Genomic DNA, 22,059 nt, shown 5'->3' with positions numbered 1-22,059 from the left:
CCAACACCGCTGCCACACCACACACCTTCGAGGAATCGAGCTCAACACTCGACAGAACTTGGTGATTTTTGCAAATTCGAACCTTCCAAACTATTCTCAGCTTGGAATATGTTCTTAATACTGCTATATTACCAGGTACTAATGGTGCCATCACGTGGAATCACGAGACCACTACGAGGCGGTCAGTAACCGCTGCTCCTCACCGGGAAGGAACCAATCAGATCCCTCGACGCGACCCAACGAACGGATCAACAACGAAGTTCCCCCCTGTACAGCACAGACGGCTCCTCCTCCACAACATTTCTGGTCGACTTTGTTTTCCCTTCCATCTTCTCGTCCATTCCTCCATTCTTCAGGTAAGGCTATCCCCCGCCCCCTTTCATCGTGCATTTCCCGTGAACCTAACTGAGAGTTTCAGACCGCCGCGTTTGTTGTTTGGGTTCCATATTCCCCTCCTGATTTTTTAGCCTGAAAAAACATCGACTCGATTCACAATGAGAGAGATTATCAGTTTGAACGGTATGTCAACATCGTCCATCAATTCTGCTCGTCAGAATTGATATATTCTCTTCAATGAACGCGCTGACATGATCGTTCCCTACAGTCGGCCAGGCCGGTTGCCAGATCGCCAACTCCTGCTGGGAGGTAACTATCCACACCCCAATTGAGGGACAAGTCTTCGGTAAACTGACAGCTTCGTTTTTTCTAGCTGTACTGTCTGGAGCACGGTATTCAGGTATGTTGAAATTCCAATCAAACTCGTGGTGAACGCCCAATCTTGACTCGGGCACCCGTACCCCCTATTTTCTTGCCGGAAGGTAAACACCCGCGACTAACACCCATAATAGCCCGATGGATACCTCACTGAGGAGCGCAAGAAGGCCGACCCCGACCACGGATTCAGCACTTTCTTCTCTGAGACTGGTATGAAAAATAATTTTTTTTTTCAATGTTCCCCCGCCTTGATGTGCAAATTCCAAAGCATGGCTCCCTAACATTCTTTCTCCCCCACTTCACAGGCCAGGGCAAGTACGTTCCCCGTACTATCTACGCCGATCTCGAGCCCAATGTCGTCGACGAGGTCCGTACCGGTACCTACCGTTCGCTCTTCCACCCTGAACAGATGATCACCGGTAAGGAGGATGCTTCCAACAACTACGCCCGTGGTCACTACACCGTGGGTAAGGAGATGATCGATGAGGTCCTCGACCGTGTGCGTCGTGTTGCCGATGCTTGTGCTGGTCTTCAAGGTTTCTTGGTCTTCCACTCCTTCGGTGGTGGTACCGGTTCCGGTTTCGGTGCTCTCCTGATGGAGCGTCTGTCCGTCGACTACGGCAAGAAGTCCAAGCTGGAGTTCTGTGTCTACCCTGCTCCTCAGAACGCTACCGCCGTTGTTGAGCCCTACAACTCCATCCTCACCACTCACACCACCCTGGAGCACTCCGACTGCTCCTTCATGGTCGACAACGAGGCTATCTACGACATCTGCCGCCGCAACCTCGGCATTGAGCGTCCCAGCTATGAGAACCTGAACCGCCTGATCGCCCAGGTTGTCTCCTCTATCACTGCTTCCCTGCGTTTCGACGGTTCCCTCAACGTCGACCTCAACGAGTTCCAGACTAACTTGGTGCCGTACCCCCGTATCCACTTCCCTCTGGTCGCCTACTCTCCCATCATCTCCGCCGACAAGGCCGCCCACGAGGCTCACTCTGTCACCGAGATTACCTCCAACTGCTTCGAGCCCAACAACCAGATGGTCAAGTGTGACCCCCGCAACGGCAAGTACATGGCCACCTGTCTGCTCTACCGCGGTGATGTCGTTCCCAAGGACGCCCACGGTGCTGTCGCCACTCTCAAGACCAAGCGCACCATCCAGTTCGTCGACTGGTGCCCTACTGGCTTCAAGCTCGGTATCTGCTACCAGCCTCCCCAGCAGGTCCCCAACGGCGATCTCGCCAACCTCAGCCGTGCTGTGTAAGTTCCCCGTTCTGATTCTTTCGGGTCTTTGGACCTAATTGCAACTTTAATACTAATATTATAATATAGCTGCATGCTGTCCAACACCACCGCCATCGCCGAGGCCTGGTCCGCTCTCGACCACAAGTTCGATCTCATGTACTCCAAGCGTGCCTTCGTTCACTGGTACGTTGGTGAGGGTATGGAGGAGGGTGAGTTCTCTGAGGCTCGTGAGGATCTCGCTGCTCTGGAGCGTGATTACGAGGAGGTCGCCTCCGACTCCATCGAGGGTGATGAGGAGCTGGAGCCCGAGTACTAGATTAGCCATGTCTTGTGACCGGTCTTTGGGACTCTTGGTTGTTTCACTTCTACGGGTTGGCTTGGGGACCAACGTGAGTCTAGAGGTTCGGTCTTCGAGCGTCTATCGGGCTTCTTGCAAATAGAAGGGAACATAAGTTTTGCTGCCAATGATTTTCTGGCTTTGTTGTTCGATATATCTTTAATATCCCTGAAGCAGCGATGAAATTTCCCCTCATTCCATCCACTTTCGGGTTTCTACATACGTATGCCATTGTTATTACTCTCTGAAGTTCTTTCCTTGGGTCTCGTAATGTGTGCACATCGTAAGTAACTGGGTTGGTTCTCGATGTGTGTCCTCCCACGGTCAGTGGTTGAAGAAACGTCTTGGGCAGTGGGGTTGAGCAACATCATGCAGCATACATCTAGGAGCGAAATCCCGAGACGAGAGGAAGTGTATCGTCATGTATTGCATTGAGCACTTTTCGGGGTTTCAGGGCGTACCAATCTGGGGTAAGTGGGATCGCGAGCCCTACAATTTCCTGGACGCACTTATCTTCCTTGTAGGTACACTACTCCCAAATTGAAACCCCAAAAATCTAGTCGAAGATATGGAGAAGGGCAGAAAAGAGCAAGGCGCAGAAAAGACATATGACAGATCATTCACACCCTCGCATAAGTAGAAGCTATCTGGCAGCACTCTAATGCGTTCAATACCAAATAACAAATTATATTCCATGTGTCAAAGGAAGAGAGAACAATATGTTGCGGTGCTCCTACGTTTTTGGTCATTAGAGTGCCCACAATAGGTTGAGTGTACAACCAAAGCGCACCGATAGGCATATAGAAAGTGATAGAAGGCCAACAGCTCCCAAGAACAGTAAGGCAGATACCATATAGGTTAAATGGTGTTGTAAAGTAGAAACACTTCGATACTAACAGAAGTCGGTCTTATTATTCTTCTGTTTCATTACTCCTACCTCGTCCAAAAGAAGCAAAAGAAGCACACTATCAACTTCAAGCTACAGTCAGTATAGGCCGAGATATATCTGAATTCCTTATCGATGAGTAACCTACCACCTTTAGTATTACGTTTGCTTTCAGAACTGCTAGCAGGATAGAAGCGACTGAGTCTAGGAAGACGAAGCCACCTATCACAGCTTGGCTGAAGATGATCGGTTCCTTGCCTAACTTTTGCAAGCTCGCGGCTTTGATCGATTAGAGCCAGAAAGCAAGACTTGCTCCGTAGAAAACCAATGCTGTTATTGACGCAGCCAGTTGGAATATCAACACAGAATTCACTTCTTGATGTCTGCAAACCTTGCCAAAATCAATAACGTGTTCGTGTCTTTGTTTAAATACAATTTCACTTCATGAAAATCGCCTTAACTTGCTCCCTTTTTCCTCCTTGGTCTTTGAGCATTGGCTGGTTCGACGTTACTGTTAACGTCTAATCCCAAGTGCTGTCGCAAGGTTCTCACACAAGAAACTGTAGTCACTACATTCCTATTGACCCCATGTAGATATTGTCGATCTTGGCTAATCTCTATATAGTGTCATGAAAATGTAAAACTTGTTAACTGGGAGAAACCCCTGCTCCAATTGAAATTCAGGATAGAGAACAATACGTGGAGCTTTTTTTAGATCGAGAGCTGAATGGGGTTGCTTTGATCCCGAAGTTGAGAATACTGCGTCTCCGAGTCCTGAGAGCCAATTGCCTTTTGCACGCTATGGACTTATCATGTGTTCCTAGGGTCATACAAGTATGAGAAAATCAAGTCAGATGGATCAGATGGAAATGTGTTATACGTGTTTCAGGTGTTTTCTAACAGAAAGCCGAACGGCTGCGATATGAGCTGTACTAATGATTTTGTGTAGGCATGAAAAAGCAATTGATTATGTTTGAAAACCCGTCTAAGCTGCCTTGAATTGAAAGGAAGGGATGTCTCGTCGAATTTTCACACCTCCTAACATTGATGCCCCTCGAAGCGACCTTTAGCATTATGTCTTCCATTTCAATCCATGAAGAGACGAACGAGCTGTCTTACAGCTACTGCAAAATGGACCACATCCACACATAATAGAAGCAATCGACACCGAAAGGAATTGTATCTCCGCAAATATCGACAATTACCTGCCGATGTGACCACAACGGCAGGCTCGCCGCATCACTCTACCGCGACATTGCCGGTGCTCTAAGCCACCTCCATAGCCTTGGTATTGTACACGCGGATGTAAGGACTGATGATGTGCTTTTTGATGATCAGTTTTCGGCGATTCTTTGTGATCTCAGCGCCGCCAGGTCCAGAATCTTTGTATAAAGCATTGCCAAGCGAACATGCTTCTCTTCACAATAGCATGTAGATATCTTCGCCAGGCCGGCTGAAAGCGGAGAGCTTGCTCAGATCCTAGCAAGCCTCTGCGAACCAATGCTTCACAGGTCTTTGTCTCCTTTTTAGAGTCAACAAAGACATAATCTGCATTCCGGATCATATCCTTTGTCTTGCGTTTGAAGTCGTATGCTAGCAAGGCCATTGTAGGGTAGACATTATGCCAACAAGCAGAAATAAGACCATCAAAAACCTTATGGCGATTAAGTTCTGGAAACTCCAGTTCCCCAAAACGGCGATCCCATTCTGCGGCGCTAAGGATAATATCGTCATAGGGTTCATAGCCATATACCATAAAGTATAGCAGTGTCCCGACAGCAAACTGTTCAGTTCTAGCGGAGCAGAGACCGTATGTGCCTTTCAATGGTCCGGCAAGTATTGGTTTAGCCCGTGGAGGTAAGACACCTTCGAGCGGCTGTCCAATAGTGGTAGCACGACCAAAATCAGCTAGCTTTAGGTTGAAGTTCCTATCTAGGAGACAGTTACTTGCATGTAGATCATTGTGACAGAAGCCCATTTTCTCCACATACTCAAGAGCAGAGGTGATTTGTTGTATCCACCGAGCAATAAGAGCAGGATCCTCGTATTCCTTGACTCTAATAAGAGGCCCATGAAAACCATTTCTTCCTATCTCTCGCTCCTGGCGTTCATAGAAGCGAGGGGCGATTGCTTTATGCGTGCAATATGATAGAAAAAGATAGTCCGGGAGTATAAGGAAACATTCAATAATATCCGGACATCGATCCTGCCCAAGACGTTTGTAAAACGCGATCTCCTTGAGGAATGGATGCCCCGCTGCCTTTTCCTCAGGGGTTCGGTCGCGACGAACAGTTTTCACCACGATGGTAGGAGTAACGTGGTAGATATAAGCGTCCAGTCCTCCGCCAACCCAGCTATGCTCCTCGAGAGTATCCGCGTAGTGGAAAGCCATAGCGAATCAAAACACATGCAGAGTTTTGGCAAAAATGTACAGAAGCAATAACTGTTTGGGTGGTGGCAAAAAGGTTTGGTATAGGTGTTATGAGGAAGGGACAGCAAAGGTGAAGGAAGGTAAAAAGGGAGAACCTTCTAAGGTTCCAAGGGGAGATTGGTGACTACAGATCAGCGCGGACGATGAGAGGCAGATATGGCACACACAGTTTAGTGGTGTTCGAGGGGAAAAGGCTTAATTCTGAAACATATAGAGATCTCGTCTTAAGACCTCATCAAGCCCTTCTTGTCATGACGCATTCTTTCGTTTGGGAAATGTTGCACCATGTTGGGCAGCGAACGGAGAACTCAAGTCTCAATAGTCACGTGGCCTAATCCTGGCAGAGGCGCGGAGCTTTTGCTGTGCATGAATAGGTCAAGCACTATAACAAATTACTCCCCTTTTCCTTGCAACAATTAATATGTAAGGCTTCGTTGCTACCGGAATTTCGATGGAATTGTGGAATTTACTGGTTTCCTTATGGCCCCACTACTGAATCAAACCGCATCCTTCGAACTACTTGCATGGCCGTCTCCTAAATCTGTGCGTAGTCAGATTCTTTTATCGAATTGCTATGTCTAGAATGGAAGGGGATCACAAATACCCCGCTGACCTACAAGCCCCTACTACTCGGATGGCAAAGACTGGTGATCAATATGAGCTACAGCTCAATCCGTTCTAAGTATACATTGACTTCATGCAATCTGCAGCATGGGGCCTGCCTCGCCTTTCCCTGTCCTAAGAACGAAGATATCGAATAGTCGCATTGGCATTGTGATTGAAGAGGGACAGGGGTAGTTATAAAGGTATAAATGGGAGCGGTAATAGCCCTCTTCTGATACCACTCAACTATGTACGACTATCGCATTGCCGACCATTTTTTATATGCAATGAACACCATCAGGGGCAGCTCCAACCACAGTCCTTCCAGATGTCTGTTGTAGACATCCTCTACCCCGGCTTCAGTGTGGCATCTGCCTCCGCACAACAGCTGCTTGCCGGTCACATGGACTATACTCGACTTTTTTGTACTTTGGGAACGGTTATCCTGTCCACTCGCTATGCTACCCTCTATATGGGGCCTAGTAAGAAGTTACTTTAGTAAGTAATGCCCCACTCTGTTAAGAGATCATTCTAACGGGTTGAAGCTTCAACGCTTCATGTCTCTTACTATGACGACGATGCTGCTTGACTGGATAGCCTCCCAACCTTTTCTCCACAATGCGCACTCGTTGATAGCTCGTGTAAGGTCTCCATAAAGAACGAGCATCCAAAATCAAGGAAATAAATTTTGTTTGACTTTTTCTCCATGGGATGGGTCGTAATCTTTCTGGTATAATGGACGCCTGCTCATCCTCCACTATGTGGTTAAGGACAACCGAGAGGATATTTGCATCTATTTTATTAGTCGTTATACAAAAATTCTCAAAGAGCTCGTTGAAGAGTGTCGAGGAAATTATCTCCGAAATATTGACAAAAGGATCACTGTCTTCGAGAACCGAGAAGGGGACTGGAAGAAGACCAGGTTGAGACCGATACGGCCTATATCGACAGTCATCATGGACAAGCAAATCCAGAATGAGGGCTTGAAAGATATGAAGAACTTTCTGAATGCAGGCGCACAGAAGTGGTATGCTGAACGGGTCCTTATATTCTACGGAGTATATGTAATGTCTATAGTTAGTTAACTATAGTTCCGGCTTTGATGTTGACGAGATTCGGAGAGCATCCCAATAACAACCGATTTCATTAGATCAACTGGAATAAGAACAATTCTATTAATTGGTAAATTCCAAGTCTTATCAACATCTTTCAATTGTTCTTTGTACGTATCTAGTGTCCTCCCCCTTTTAGGGCGAGACAACGTGTTGGAATGGGCGCTAGACCGACTGACCGCCTTGAGAACCCCAGGAACCTTCCCTACGACATCGACTCCAGCCACTTTCTATCACCATTCCTCTTGATCTTTATTTTCCTCTTTGGAGCTCGAGATCTATTATATCTCGTGTCCTCACTGTCCCTGTCAAATACTGCGCTCGCCCATGCTTGTCGCATATTCAGACTAAGCTGACAGCACCCCGTGTCTCCAACTTGTCCCTCAAGGCCCCCAACATTGTGAACTCATTGGAAGGCGGGGAGTTAAGCTCCTCCTAGGACGCAGCAATGGCTGATACCAGTGAGTGATACTTAATACACCTTGTCAGACCCAAAATGAACTACAGGAGAGCTTCGGCGCACTTAAGGAGAAGGCCCGCCGACCTCCGTCATCACCACCCCCTCCCTTTCATACACCCGCATTGTCTATGCGCAACACAGCGGAGCTGACGGATCTCAATCTTCCAGCACAACGACACCCGAACCTTAACCTCACTCCTGAGGAAAAGCGCGTTTTCTTCCAGCTTTTCCAGGCCGCTGATACCACCAACCTCGGCGTCATCACTGGCGAAATCGCCGTTCCATTCTTTGAGAAGACTCACCTAACCCCCGATACTCTCGGCCTGGTATGTGGATATCATGGGTGTTGGGTCGCAACAATGGGAGCCATGGCTAATTATAGGTGGTGTAGATATGGCAAATTGCGGATAAAGAGAACAGGGGTCTCCTGACCCCGTCTGGCTTCGGTATTGTTCTGCGATTAATTGGACATGCCCAAGCTGGCCGTGCACCCTCCGATGAGCTGGCTCTGCAATGTGAGTGGTGTTTCCTATAGAGAAATGGGACTCATGCTGATCCCGCATCCTCTTCATAGCTGGCCCTCTGCCTCGTTTTGACGGAATTGTGGTGGATACGACGGCAAGCGTCCCGGAATCGGGTACCAAAAGCCCTCCACCTGGACCGGGTGGCCCTATCCGTGTTCCTCCACTCCAGCCGGATGACGCCAGCAAATTCGTCTCGCTGTTCGAGAAGTCGGACATCAAAAATGGGATGATCTCAGGTACGTAGCTCTTTACTGCCGGGAAACTGCCACCGCATCTAACACGTTTACCGTTTGATCTCTAGGTGAAACCGCAAAACAGATCTTTGAACGCGCCCGCCTCCCAAATGAGGTTCTGGGTCGTATCTGGTTTTTGTCTGACACCAAGCAACGAGGTGCCTTGGATGCCACCGAGTTTACCATTGCCATGCATCTCCTGACCTCATATAAATCTGGCGCCCTGCGTGGAATTCCAGCGACCCTCCCACCTGGTTTGTACGATGCGGCAGCTCGAAGGGGATCGGCCGCACGTACGTCTTTTGGGTCGAGACCCGATGTGCCCCCAATCCCGGCCATTCCCCAACAATTTACTGGCCCCCAGCGAACTGCAAGCCCTATGAACCAACCCAATCGCTCGCCTTTTGTAGGCTCTCTTTCCGCCCAGGCCACCGGGGGAGATTGGTTGATTACGCCACAAGAGAAGGCTCAGTTCGATAGCATCTTTGAGACTGTTGATACAGCTAAGTTGGGACTAATTACTGGAGACCAAGCTGTCACTTTCTTCATGAAGGCCCAGCTCCCTGAAGAAACGCTTGCTCAGATCTGGGACCTTGCTGATATCGACGCCGACGGCCAGCTAAGCCGGGATGAATTTGCTGTGGCTATGTACTTGGTGAGAATGCAGCGTAGCGGCAAGGAGCCGCTGCCACAGGTGGTCCCGCCCGCACTCATCCCGCCCAGCATGCGCGGCCAAGCGCCTACACCAATGGCAGCCCCCACACCTGCCCCGGCACCGGCACCGGCACCCGCAGTGAGGACAGCTGCTGATGATTTGTTCGGCCTCGATTCGCCCGCGCCGCCATTCGCCCAGCCTCAGATGCCTCAATCTACCGGAGGCTCCAATAGTGCTTTCCAAACTCCAGGCTCGCCTTCCTCTAGAGCATCCCCTCAGACGGCATCACACACCTTCAAGCCTTTTGTTCCGACTTCAACATTTGGCCAGAGCTTGCAGCCACAGATCACTGGTGCATCAGCCGGAACACCGGCAGCAGTTCGCTCCCCACCGCCTCCGTCGGATGATCTCCTTGGCGACAATGATCCCGAAGAATCTAACAAGTTGACCAATGAGACCACTGAGCTCGCGAACTTATCCAACCAAATTGGTTCTCTGGCCAAGGAAATGCACACTGTGCAGGAGAAGAGGACCTCTGCTGAACAAGACATTTCACAAACTTCGCAGCAGAAGCGTGACTTTGAGGCCCGTCTTGCCCAAGCACGTTCAATGTACGAGCAAGAGGTCACCAATTTCAAGGCACTTGAGGAGCGCCTTAAGTCATCCAAGGCAGAGACGCAGAAACTGCAGCAGCAATATGCATTGCTGGACGGCAGCCGTCAAGATCTGCAAAACCAATATACGCAAGTTTCGACAGCCTTGGCTACCGATGAGCAGGAGAATGCCAGCCTGAAGGAGAAGATCCGTCAGGCCAATGCCGAAGTTGCTCAGCTTAAGCCAGCACTCGAGAAGGCACGATCTAGTGCGCGCCAACAGAAGGGTCTTGTTGCCATTAACAAAAAGCAATTGGCCACCGTCGAAGGTGAACGGGACAAGCTCCAGGGTGAGATTGACGATCTGGCTAGTCAGACCCCGCAGTACTCCGAGGAGTCTGCGACACCGGCCGCCAGCGTGCCCGAGGTTGTGAGCCCTGCTGCCTCAACGGCAAGCCAGAACACAAATCCGTTCTTCCGTCGAACGGGTAGCTCGAATGAACAGGCACGGTCCCCCGATGTCTCAAATGATCAGCAAAGGGCATTTGACAGCCTCTTCGGACAGTCATTCGCAGCTTCCCCTGCTGCCGGGCCACCACCCACTTCGTTCCGCTCCGAGTCACCACAAGTCGCGGTAACCTCTCCTGGTACTTCAGCTGTTACAACCCCATCGGTCTCACCTCCACCCGGCTCTTTGCCTGGCGCATTCCCTGCGGGGCCCTTCTCTGAGCCCCCGCCTGCGAGCCAGTCCCGACAGCTCACCCCGAACTTCCTGCAGTTCAACGATAACCAGTCCGTGACTTCGTCTACTATGGTCTCGCCTCCCGCTAGTCGATTCGGCGGCCCTGAAACCTCTGGATTCGGCACGCCTTCTCAGGCGGCTACCAGTGACTATGGACCTCAATCAGTGGCAGAATCTAGCGACTACAGCCGTGCAGCACCATCAACTCTTGAGGGTACCCCCGCACGATCTCCGTTTGAGGAGGAAGGCCAAGACGCCTCGGCTAAGTTCCCTGAGGTCCCAGCCGCAACTGCTCAGCAGCCCGAACCGGCGACATCCTCTATCGCCAATGATAGCCAGGTCGAAGCCAATAAGGACCTAAGCTTTGATGAGCTGTTTGGTAGCAAGGCACACAAACGGTCAGAATCCCAGCAAGGTAACGACTTCGAGGAGGCGTTTGCTTCTATGAAGCATGTAACTGGAACTGAGCAGACAAATGGAGCTGCATTAGCCCGTCCATCCGAATTCCCCCGATCCAAGAGTTACACCATGATGATGACGAAGATGAGAGTTCTGACGATGAGGGTCCTCTGGGGTTCGATGACAATTTCACGCCTCCAGCGCCGAACGCCAAAAAGGAGACTCAGCAGGATTCCATTGACGCTGCTCAATTGGCTGCTTTCCCTGTCCCGGGAACCTCAAACAAACCCCCCATCTCCCGGGGCACTACAGAGCCCTCCAGAGTATGAGGCTCCTAAAGAAGATAACGTTCATCTCCCCCCTCAATTTAATGGTCTTTTGCCCGACCGCGCCGATCCCACCGTGGCACCGGACGCGCCTCATTCAGTGGAGCACACCACTGGTGCGCCAGTCGTAAGCAATGAGACCCAACGAGACTCTATCTCGGATGCTGCTATCCCGTCCGGTGGAGCGAAGGTGGGAGGACCGGACTTTGAGGCAGCCTTCGCGGGAATGAACCTTGCGCCCGCAGTCGAAGCAGATGACGATGAGGATGATGAGCCACAGAGCCAGGAAGCCAAAAATACCACCGACTTTGATTTCTCTTTCGACACCCCATCCCAGAAGCAGCAGGCTGTCTCCGGTGCCGATGTTGACCAATCCAGCTCCTCTCAGTTCTTCGCTTTCGACAACAACGTCCATGCATCCGCCGCTCCGCCTGTCGGATCACCCAAGGAGGGAGAATCCAAGCCTTCTGCGCATGAATGGGACGCGCTCTTCGCGCCTCTTGACAACACCAAGCCGCACAGCGACGAAGACTCGAAAGGAGAGAAATCCAAGGAGCCCGGATGGGCTCTGAACAACGACTCTGGCGAAGATGACCTGATCCTGCAGCGGTTGACGGGCATGGGCTTCACACGTGATGAGTCCTTGGATGCCTTGGAGAAGTTTGACTACAACCTTGACAAGGTAGGTTCCCTTTCGAGTTCGGCTTTGCATGTTTTGCACGATACTAACTAAAGACCAGGCTGCGGACCACTTAACTTCGAAGACTTGATTATGACACCTTCCCTTTCTCACTGCACATATCTCCTACATACTCTTTCCTTTTGCGCCTATGTCTCATTCCTTGATGGAAGCCCTGGGCATGATGACCAATCTATAAGTGGCCTCCTCTGCATCGACGTTCCCACCCGTTTGTCCAGCGCTGTGTATATCGTTTCCCTTCATTTTCTTTCCTTATGTTGCACATTGGTATCCCATGGAACCGACTCCTTTGCCCACAATGGTATTGGCCCGGAACCAGGGATTTTGGTGTCTTGTCTCTCTGTGTAGTTTACAATAATCCATAATCGAGTTAACATATTTCGATCTCTTTGTAGCTACGAAACATACGGAGTGCTCCGTTCCTCGTATCGGATTCCCTCCTCTTGGCTCCTTCCTTTTTGAGTGCTCAGGTCTTGCCGCTTTTACTCCAATCCGTTCCTCGCCAACGCGGTTAAAAGCCGGGGACAACCACTCAAGTCGTGTTCATCAAACTCTTTATCGCCTTACTCCGTACATTTCCCTATTTCGATACGGAGTACGGAGTAAAACTCCCATTATTGGCATCTTTGCTTGTCCACTCCCAACTTTCTCTTTGACATCTCAATCAACTGCATCCCCGGGCCGTCCTAAACACCCTGCACCAACGAAGACATTGCAAAATTACAACGCCAGCCCAAACTCAAACACGAAGACCTCCTCCGTACGGAGTACAGAGTGATAACTAGTAGGTTGCTCCCTGTCTAGGGAGAGGGAGTAAATCAAAACTCTGTGGTGCGAGTGGCTCCATCTCAATTACTCCGTACTCCGTATACCATTTATAGATGTGGACTACACTGCTTCGGCTTGATCCCCTGTGAAATACTCCGCTCGATTGACGCCCGTACCGAGATTATACCATTCACGATCCACTCTTAAATCGACTCTCGCCATAGGTTTGACAACATTGTCGTCGTTTCCTCGTTTGTTTATTCCATCTCATTGGCTTGGTTCTATAGGATAGGGACCTCATTAGCTACCTAGGTATTCTTCAACCTGTATTTGACCACATTGACCTGTTAAGCGACAAGTCGTCAACCAAACCGACCGGCTACCTTAGTACTGTCGGTAACTGGAAATCAAGCGTAACTTACAAGTTCATATCCGAGTTTGCTAAGTCACTTCAAGACTGGACCTCGGGAGTATAGAACATGGACAAGCGGATCTACGGAGTGAGGAATTTGGCATTTCCTACGAGTCCATGCCAGCATGGCTGAGAAATTCCTGGCTTCTGCATCCTTTTTCTTTTTAGGATATTTGACTTTTGCCAACCTGGCCCAGGTGTCATGACAACGCACTGTTTCAAAGTCCCATGCCTTTTTCCGACTTCAAACCACGTCAAACGAAAGAAAGCTGAGGTATCGACAACGAACATCCGTTGACTACATATGGACAAAGATCTCCACAAGCTCGTATCGAAAAAAAGACCAACGGCGGCTCTGTACGAGGCTGAGCGGAGCGGAAAATTGCGATCGGCAGGGTCGTGGGAAACGAATCAACCCTTGGCACAAGATCTACGGCCATTCGATCTATTTCTGTGCTAACGGGGCTCCAAGATCATCTTCAATCATCTTAAATCATCTTAATCTGTATCCGTGCACTTCTCGTATTAAACTATAAAACCCTGCGCCAAGCTCACCACGTCCCGTATATTCAATTCCCATCTCGTGTTTTTTGACGATCACAACAGCTTATTGGTTACCATGGACTTTGGCACTTATTTTTTGTAGGTAATGTGTGGAGGATGCGGAATATGTTTCATTGCTAAAGAAGAGCCCCTATTGAGTGGGAATAGGAACGAGGTGAGCCAGCTGAGCCCCTATATAGTCTGCCTCCAAGCCGCGAGGACGTCAAGTTCTGTAGACCACTCGCTCCTTTATCTTCTCTCTCTGCAAGCCTTTATACCACAGCCTCCACGGCCACCGCTTTAATACTCTTATTCATATATACCCCCTCCTGCATCATCATGCGTTTCTCCTCCCTCGCTGTCCTGTCTCTGGCCTCCGCCGCCGTCGCCGCCGACCTCAAGACCTGGAACGACGTCGTCGGTGACGTGCCCTCCTGCATCAAGACCTGTCTCGACACCTTCTACAGCTCCGCCGGTCTCGAAGACAAGTGCGGTAGCCCTGATTCCGCTGATGTTACTTGCGTCTGTGGCATGAGCGGTTCCGCTTCCGACTACCAGGACGATGCCACCAAGCTGAGCTCTTGTATCCAAGACAAGTGTGAAACCAGCGAGCTCGCCGACGCTGTGAGCTCGCTCAAGGGCTTTATGGAGCGCTTCCAGAGCCTCGAAGGCGAGTGCGAAGGTAGCTCCAGCTCCAGCTCCAGCTCCAGCTCCGGCTCTAAGAAGGGTACGTTGCTCTCGAATCTCTAGTTTCTTCCAGTCATTTATGGGAAATTATGGGAAACTACGAATACTAACTGTGAACTGTACAGGCTCCTCCGACTCTGAGTCTGAGTCTGAGACTAGCTCCGAGTCTGAGTCTGACTCCGAGTCCAACGGTGCCGGCTCCCTGGTCCCCGGATTCAACGCCATGATCGCCTCTGGTGCTCTCCTTTTGGTCGGCGCTGCCCTCTAAGTTCATTCTATATTGTTTCAACGTTGTGGACTCGAGATCGTACATAATCTAATTCATCGATCATTTAATGCAACTTCGATCGTGCATAATAAATCCCTCATAAAGGTGCGCAGTAGAGAACAGAAAGTCAATGGATCAAGCTATAGAACCAAATATAATATCCAGAGCACAGAATGCTGGAGTTCACCACCGTCACTCTATATTCAGTGGACATTGCAGTAGAAATTGTGGGTATGGAACGGTTAATGAGATGAGTTCGATCGAAAAGCGTTCGGGGATCTTCGTGGGTCCCGATCCGACGAAAAAAAGGGGAAACAGTCACACATTTCGGCATCAGCCGACGCAATTCTGGTTTGTGGTTCAATATATGTGCGATAACAGTGGCACAGCCTCTGTCGATAGCTAAAATAAGATTTGATGATCTGAGCGAATATATTCTTAGGGCTCTATGCGTTTATTGTGCGCACTACTGCGAACTATTACGAACTACTCAAGGTAGACACCCAGACTCGCGGTAAGAGCGTCTGATTAAATCCAGGCACATTTTAGACCATTGGCTCATTTATATGGCGCAACATTGCTTGATCCTTGTATGATACGACCATGATTGGCTGATCTGAGCTATCACATTGTTCTAGACATACAACTTCGTCATTATCCAGAGCGATGAGCCTGTTTAGGACCAGAAGCTCCTGGGATAGCGTAATTTTGCTATATAGATTTTGCATATGACAGTTAATCCTCTGACACCCAATATAATTCATCGATTCACTCGCTGGGAGCCTCGCTGCAAGACTTTAATATGCAAAATCACGTCATTCGGGCCAAAGAATACTCATCGACACAACGTGATATCGCTAACTTTATCTTTTGTCCTGATTTACTCAAATAGACGGGAGTTGGCAATTCTTGTATCTATCTCGTTATGGTCTGAGCTATGTCTCACTCTCCTGAGGAGCTCAAGGGGATCGCCATTGCAGGGCGAGTCTCTTCAGTTCTCTCTATTCTAGGCTCATTCACGATAATCGGCGCCTTTTCTCTTTCTCGGCACTTCCGGAGTCCTATACATCGTATAATATTCTTCAATTCCTTCTATAATCTCTTCGACTCTGTCGCTACCATGATATCCACTAGTGGACCCGCAGCTGGAGATACTTCATCGTTATGTCAATTCCAAGGCTTTGCTCTTCAAATGTATGTTATTGGTATTGGATATTGCCAAAGCGATGTTGTCCGCAATGTAGAGCTAACAAGGGAAAAAAATAGGTTCCCAGTAGCTGACGTGCTCTGGACATTTGCAATGGCCTTGGATACATACCTGGTTGTCTTCCATCATTTTGATACCCAATCTTTACGCAAGCTTGAACTCAAATATATCGGTGTTATTTCTACCCTCTCGTTTATCCCTGCCTTTGTCTTCCTCTTCATCCGTGGCCGTGAGAAAGGTCCTATATATGGTGACGAGACTGTGAGTATTCTTGATCGTCTTAAAACTGATGCCTATAGGCTAACTAACCTCCTATAGATATGGTGCTCAATAGCCCGCAGTTGGATGATCCTCCGAATAATATTCTACTATGCACCCGTATGGTACGTATACTGCATTCGCCTGCTCAACTACTCTTCTAATAGTTACACAACAGGCTGATAATAGTCATCGTCCTGATACTATATTGTCTCATCGGTATCGAGATAACCCGAGTCCGCGACGAGTTCAAACTAAGCGATGACGACCATATCGCTCTGACCTCTGGCAATTCCGCCAGCAGTGTCACGACCGTCGAAGCGAATTCCAGGAGAAAACCAGCTTTCACCCCAGAATCTACTATAACAAGCAATACCACTGAACAGAATACCATGCAGCGTCCATACCCACCTGGAAGGGCCCCGACAATTTATCAAACTCCGCAGCAGAGACGTGTCTCGCTGAGACAATACGTGATCATGCCATCGCTTTTCTTTCTTGCGATGTTGGCAACGTGGATTGCACCTACCATTAACCGTATCTCGGAATTCGTGCATCGTAAGCATGGAACACACTCGCTTCTGCTTGCTGTGAGTACGTTGGGGTCTCTGCGTGGGTTTTGGAATGGGGTTATTTTCATAACTATCGGAATGAAAGGGTGGAAGAGGCGAGCTTCGGAGAGGAGAATGGCTCTTAGGCAGGTAAGATGGTCTTTTTCTATGTTACAATCACCACGATGGAGTATCTGCTGACTTCACTGTAATTATAGGTTAGAAATGGTCGCGGGTGACGTGAATCCCATCCTTCGTTCTACATATTCAAAATGATACCCTAGATATCTTATAAAATAGAATTCTGTGCTGATATGTGACTCATTTTATTCGATCAATTGGAATCTCGGGATAGATTATCATGGTTACCACAATGATTGATCTGTGCTCAATCACTTTCGTATTCTCGTGTCTAGAGAGAGAAGCCGAATGGGTGGAAGCATTCCATGCATCGATTAATGAGTTGAGGGATAGTGAGCTTCATACTGTGCGTAATCGAGGCAAGTTATCACCCTTCTGACCGAACGCCAAATTGAACTATTTCATATGCTAATCTCTAAATAAGACTGGCGTGGAGACCTGAAACCTCCAGTTCACAACCCCCAAGCTACCATTCCACGAGAACGGGCTCAGTCATACAGCCATACACAGGGCACTACTGCTAATGAAAACCTTTATCTATCTCAATCCTCACGTGCAGTGAAGACAGGCCTCTCGGCAACAGTTACTCCTGTATTAGACTGAAAGACCTACGCCCGGATATATGTGTCGGTTTGTCGGATGGGAGTTCGGTCAATGACTTCGAGCCAGGATGGGCCGCACCGCCGCTCGCAGCCTTTTGTTAGACTAGCAAGATACCGCTAGCCTCATTAGCCATCCACATGTCACTCCCTAGGCCCTAGCGTCCCCGTTATCATAGTGGAAGCATAGTCCGATGCAACTGGCGGAAATCTCTACCAGGCATAAAATCAAGCTGCAGCTCGCGGCTCATCAGCTCTTCGGATTCTTCATAATCTTTTAGAGCTGAAATACATGCTGAATTTGGAATCGAAGAGCCAAGAAAGTTCTGCAACCAGTGATGACCCAATACAGACCTCCTTGTCTGATAATTCATCACACATGGTGTTTTCTGTTACTACGGAGGGCCCGATTCACGAACTGTGGTTTAATTTCCGAAGACCTAGCGAAGAAGACTAAGACTTCCATATGGTTTGCATTGGGCATGGAAGACAACTATGGAAGAAGGTTCTATAAATCTCCTACGTCACCTTTGGGTAGTACTGAGATGGGGAAATGGTAGATTCAGAGATAGTATTGTCGATACTCTTCCTGATTTGTGAATCTGAGATATGGGTTGCTCTTTGGGATAAGAGCGAGCTCGGAAATATTATGCAAGAATAGTTGGCCGTTGTCTTAATATTTTTTGGTAGTATATTGTCTTCTGAGGTATTCTTTTCAGGACGTTTTTATTAGACTGCCACAGATATCCACCCCCGCCCTGGCCCTAGTGGTGCTGCGTGTAGCTAGAATAAGAGACTCATCTATGCAAGGAGTAAATTTACGTAGAATATTAGTAGTTGGGAACCGGATGTTAGTTTTGGACTTTAATTGTCAATTGACTTTCCCCCGGAAACTCTGAAAATTCCCAGGCAACTTAATTTCCCCTGTCTATCCACAACCACACATACCCTATAAATATAGTAGTATTATATGTGCTCGGCTAAACAGACAACCCTGTTCTTTACTCTGTTGCCTAGACAGGTGAAGTATAGTAACTAATACCAGTTAGGGAAATGGAAGGAGAACACAGCCAATCAGCGTGCATATTTTATGTCCCCACTAATTAAGCTTTTGTAGCCGGTCATGCAAAGCTTGGCTCGAGGCTTAACTAATGTTTTCCATTCATTTCACGTTTTAAGTCTCCCATTGTTTGAGACAGAAAACCTGGGCCTTTTCCATTTAGTCCCTCAGCTACCAATAATGTACAGAGTTTATTTCATCCAAGACAAGAATTAGTTGCCAAGGCCAGGTCCAGTGAACATGGTGTAACTTCATATACTCCGTGTGGAGTCTACCGTAGAGTTAGTGAAACATTAAGTTCCTACCTAGGTAGGTTGACAACTCCCGAGGTCGTGGCGGTTCTGCCTAGGCGGTGCAGCTTTTATGGGGTTTGTGGGGTCTACTATCAGGTACACACGGGGGCTAAGCCTGTTACCCTACCCCCGGAGCCTCGCTGCAACTCCTTCCCAATTATCTTTCACAACTTTCCCACCACAGTTGACAGCCTCACGCGTGCTTCGAATAACGCGTATCGCAAGCTTCCCTTTTCATTCTTTGTTTCTAAGCACCATCTTTTGTCTCTATCACTTCCTGACTTCATTCTAAATTCACTCACTTGTCAAACACGCAACGATGGAGCTCAGCACACGACACCCTCGTCCAATACCTCTGGGTATGAAAGAACTCGGTCCAATCTCTGACTTGGCCCCATTTTCAGCCTTGATCATTTCTATTGTACTGGTTATATTCTTCATTGCTCGATTCTACATCCTTGAAGGGTTTCTCATTCGCCGTCTGTATGGCTCCATCTATACGAATATGAGCGAGCTAAACCGCCGTGGCTTCGTGAATCACCACATTGCCGGTGTCACCAAGTTAATCATTCTGATTGTTGCCGCATACCCGTTTGTCAGTGTCGCTTTCTGCAAAGGGCCGTCATTCAACACGCCCTTCGTCAAAGGCTCAATGGTGACACTGGGAGACATCCTGATTATTGTGGCGCAAATGCTGATTGGCATATACATTTTTGAGCTGATCTACCGGGTGAAGCTGTCCCCCGTGGCCGTGATGCACCACATAGGGACCATTTTCATTGGCCAAGCGGCCATAGCGATTAGTCTGCGCCCATTACGCGAACCTGATGCCTATATCGAGTTTGTCCTTTGTACTGTCTGGGGTAAGAATATTATGCTCTGGCCTGCAGCAAAAGGGGAAAAGAAAAAGAAAAAGAAAACTAATAAAATTGGAGCATAGGTGCCTTCGATACTGTGTTCGAGTTGTTCCCCCACGTCGCTATAATTCTCTACCGTATCTTTCCCAGCCGGCACCACCTCCTCAGCAGAATCTTCCTCGTCTCCTGCTTTACAACCGCATTGGGGACAGCCACCGAGACGGTTGTGACAATGTGGCTGTTTGGAAGTACATGGGACCGGTGGCGTCTTGCCTTCAAGGTTGTCACGCCGCTCCTGCATATAGCGTTCTCTGCAGCCCAGATACACGGCACTCTTGTCTTCTGGCGGATGTACCGCCGACAGAAGCGCTTCGAGAGGGAGGCTGACGAAGAAGCCAAGGACATCTATGTCGGGGGAGAGGGCTCGATGAATGGTTTTCAACCTCAAAGCCAGAGGGGGCGGATTGCGGAGGGAGAGGGTAATTGTGGCTTGCCCACTGTGGAATCGGGGGTCCGGCTTGCTGATGCTGCCGAGAAGGCAGGTTAGTGGCTTTGTATGTGTGGAGTATTTAGGACAGCGAGCATACTCATGTACTAGTATTTATTTCACCCTTTTCCAAAGTGAGATTATAAATCTTGCCCTGTTTCGTGTAAATTATTCGAATTCAGGTTGAAGAGCGAGTGAAAGAGCGGGGTATTTGTAGGCTTATACAGTGTAGATCTTGAAGATGTATTCATATGGAGAGGGAGACTCTTGTAGCCCTAACTCCGATGTGGACGGGAAGGGACAGTACATTTAGTAGCCAAGACCAAACGACCACGATTCTGACCATTCCCATCAAGACATTTAGAACACAACCGCCCACTTGGAAACATGAGTAGGCCTTTGCGGCAACAGACAGAAAGTGAATTGGTTGTAGTATCTCTCTCAACGAATAGTCACTGCTGGTCGTTAACAAGTTCTTCATGGTGTAAGTCGCATGCCTATATGTCTGGAGTTGACTTTGCAGAGCTCAGAATTCCATCTGAATATCAGTAACCACAGCTAGCTTGCAGGCTGACATACTGAATAGAGATGGTCTTCACCTTAGCAGGTCCTTTAGGGCAAGGTGCGAATGTTCTGGGAAAGTTGCAATACTGCAACCTCCGAGAGTTCAGGCACTTAGCCCACGCATAGTCCGTGCACTCCAGGCTTCTAGGGCAGTTGTGCTTCAGCCTGTGCGTCCATTTATGGGGACATGCATTATGTACATGGAGGTAAACGGGCGTAGTTTGGCGAGACTGCATGCCGGTTATAAAGGCATAGGTCTTCCATGTGCGGAGAAGAAATCGAGTTACATTCGCATGAAAGCATCTTGCAAAGAAGGCTGAATCGGATTTTGATTCAAGTCTCGCAAATGTACGCGGTTGCCTGGTATACTCGCGTCAATGTCCTCGTCCGATCCACGCGTCTATTGACGCGACAATTGATGCGCGACAATTGATGCGCGTACACGCGTCGCCCTCGCGACTCGCGTTGCCTAGCAAGGCGGTGATGAATACACGATTGTCCAAGGTGCCGAAGTTTTCAAAGATGATTGTCCAGTCTTTCTTCGGTCGAGGTATTCGGGTACCACAATAACCAGTCCAAAATTGATACTGTATCCAAAGGCTCTTTTAGCAAAGGATATACAATAGCAGGAGAGGATTCAAGATAATCTGGTAAAAATTAAGGTCTGTTAATCACAGTTCAGCGTCCGATAATAATAGAACGAGACGGGCAGGACCAAGTGGTCGCCCCGTGAAACAAGACATCGCCCCTCTCTCAATTCTCCTCGGCATGATAAAATCATTGAAATTCACCCATCACAGACATCCCCATTGATCATCATCAGTTCATCATCTTTCATCACCATTGACTGCAGTACGAGTCGGTTTCAAACCACTAACACCGCTCATGCTGTGTGGCCATTCGCTGCATATTCAGACCTGTGACCGGTTAGTGACCCGTACCAAAGATGTGAGGAAGAATGGAGTTTCTGCTAACTTACCTAAGTCTTCCCGCGAGCGCTTTTTGTCCTTCGGAGGTCTTCCGCAATGCACAATGTTGTTGAAAATTGGCGAGTCATGCATTCCGAGATAAGCTAGGAGGCACAAAGCTGTCCACCCGAAGGAAATAACCCACACCCGGGCAACGGTTACCCAGGACATGGCTTCACCGAAGACACCGAATTTGGCTATCAATGTTGCGGCAACATTGACACAAAGCACGGCAACGGTAAGGGCAAAAGATGGGCGATTGTTTCGCTGAAAGATCGGTTCAGATCTATCCATGCGAGTGATCAGAATCAACCAGCTCTGCGTCAGAGCAATCTCCAGGAAGAGGACCTCGTCTCGCGAACCCTTGCCTTCGATCACACCTCCCTCTTCACCTTGCACCAGCATGGTGGCCAACGTCAGCCAGGTACCCATTGCA

The 22,059-nt window shown here is 48.8% G+C and overlaps 7 protein-coding genes across 7 annotated transcripts; 5 read left to right on the top strand and 2 right to left on the bottom strand.

Moving 5' to 3' along the window:
• Positions 1-494: 494 nt before the first annotated feature.
• N7489_010004 (tubulin alpha chain) lies at positions 495-2,275 on the top strand (the record flags this gene model as incomplete). Its single annotated transcript, XM_056715753.1, has 6 exons — positions 495-519; positions 605-645; positions 710-736; positions 849-924; positions 1,020-1,974; positions 2,047-2,275. 6 exons carry the CDS (start codon positions 495-497, stop codon positions 2,273-2,275), a joined length of 1,353 nt encoding a protein of 450 aa, XP_056563375.1.
• Positions 2,276-4,542: 2,267 nt separating this feature from the next.
• Positions 4,543-5,574, bottom strand: N7489_010003 (uncharacterized protein; the record flags this gene model as incomplete). Its single annotated transcript, XM_056715752.1, has 1 exon — positions 4,543-5,574. The coding sequence occupies one exon, from the start codon at positions 5,572-5,574 to the stop codon at positions 4,543-4,545; it is 1,032 nt and encodes a 343-aa protein (XP_056563374.1).
• Positions 5,575-7,817: 2,243 nt separating this feature from the next.
• N7489_010002 (EF hand domain protein) lies at positions 7,818-12,030 on the top strand (the record flags this gene model as incomplete). Its single annotated transcript, XM_056715751.1, has 5 exons — positions 7,818-8,114; positions 8,180-8,303; positions 8,363-8,548; positions 8,614-11,942; positions 12,001-12,030. Coding segments are annotated over 5 exons (3,966 nt in total), but the record flags the coding sequence as incomplete, so codon positions are not given.
• A 1,992-nt stretch (positions 12,031-14,022) lies between these two features.
• On the top strand, positions 14,023-14,638 carry N7489_010001 (uncharacterized protein; the record flags this gene model as incomplete). Its single annotated transcript, XM_056715750.1, has 2 exons — positions 14,023-14,410; positions 14,496-14,638. The coding sequence occupies 2 exons, from the start codon at positions 14,023-14,025 to the stop codon at positions 14,636-14,638; spliced, it is 531 nt and encodes a 176-aa protein (XP_056563372.1).
• A 937-nt stretch (positions 14,639-15,575) lies between these two features.
• On the top strand, positions 15,576-16,893 carry gprI (putative cAMP receptor (Car4); the record flags this gene model as incomplete). The annotated part of the gene is made up of 4 exons (XM_056715749.1): positions 15,576-16,106; positions 16,164-16,228; positions 16,282-16,804; positions 16,873-16,893. The coding sequence occupies 4 exons, from the start codon at positions 15,576-15,578 to the stop codon at positions 16,891-16,893; spliced, it is 1,140 nt and encodes a 379-aa protein (XP_056563371.1).
• Positions 16,894-19,066: 2,173 nt separating this feature from the next.
• On the top strand, positions 19,067-20,151 carry N7489_009999 (uncharacterized protein; the record flags this gene model as incomplete). Its single annotated transcript, XM_056715748.1, has 2 exons — positions 19,067-19,610; positions 19,688-20,151. The coding sequence occupies 2 exons, from the start codon at positions 19,067-19,069 to the stop codon at positions 20,149-20,151; spliced, it is 1,008 nt and encodes a 335-aa protein (XP_056563370.1).
• Positions 20,152-21,528: 1,377 nt separating this feature from the next.
• N7489_009998 (uncharacterized protein) lies at positions 21,529-22,055 on the bottom strand (the record flags this gene model as incomplete). Its single annotated transcript, XM_056715747.1, has 2 exons — positions 21,529-21,572; positions 21,635-22,055. The coding sequence occupies 2 exons, from the start codon at positions 22,053-22,055 to the stop codon at positions 21,529-21,531; spliced, it is 465 nt and encodes a 154-aa protein (XP_056563369.1).
• Between the last annotated feature and the right edge of the window lie 4 nt (positions 22,056-22,059).

The sequence above is a fragment of the Penicillium chrysogenum genome (genome assembly GCF_028827035.1).
Source record: "Penicillium chrysogenum strain IBT 35668 chromosome Unknown utg000005l_segment0_segment0, whole genome shotgun sequence".
In the NCBI taxonomy this organism is placed as follows: Eukaryota; Fungi; Ascomycota; class Eurotiomycetes; order Eurotiales; family Aspergillaceae; genus Penicillium; species Penicillium chrysogenum.
Note: the sequence above shows the minus strand (reverse complement) of the source record. Positions and strands in the feature narration are given on the sequence as shown.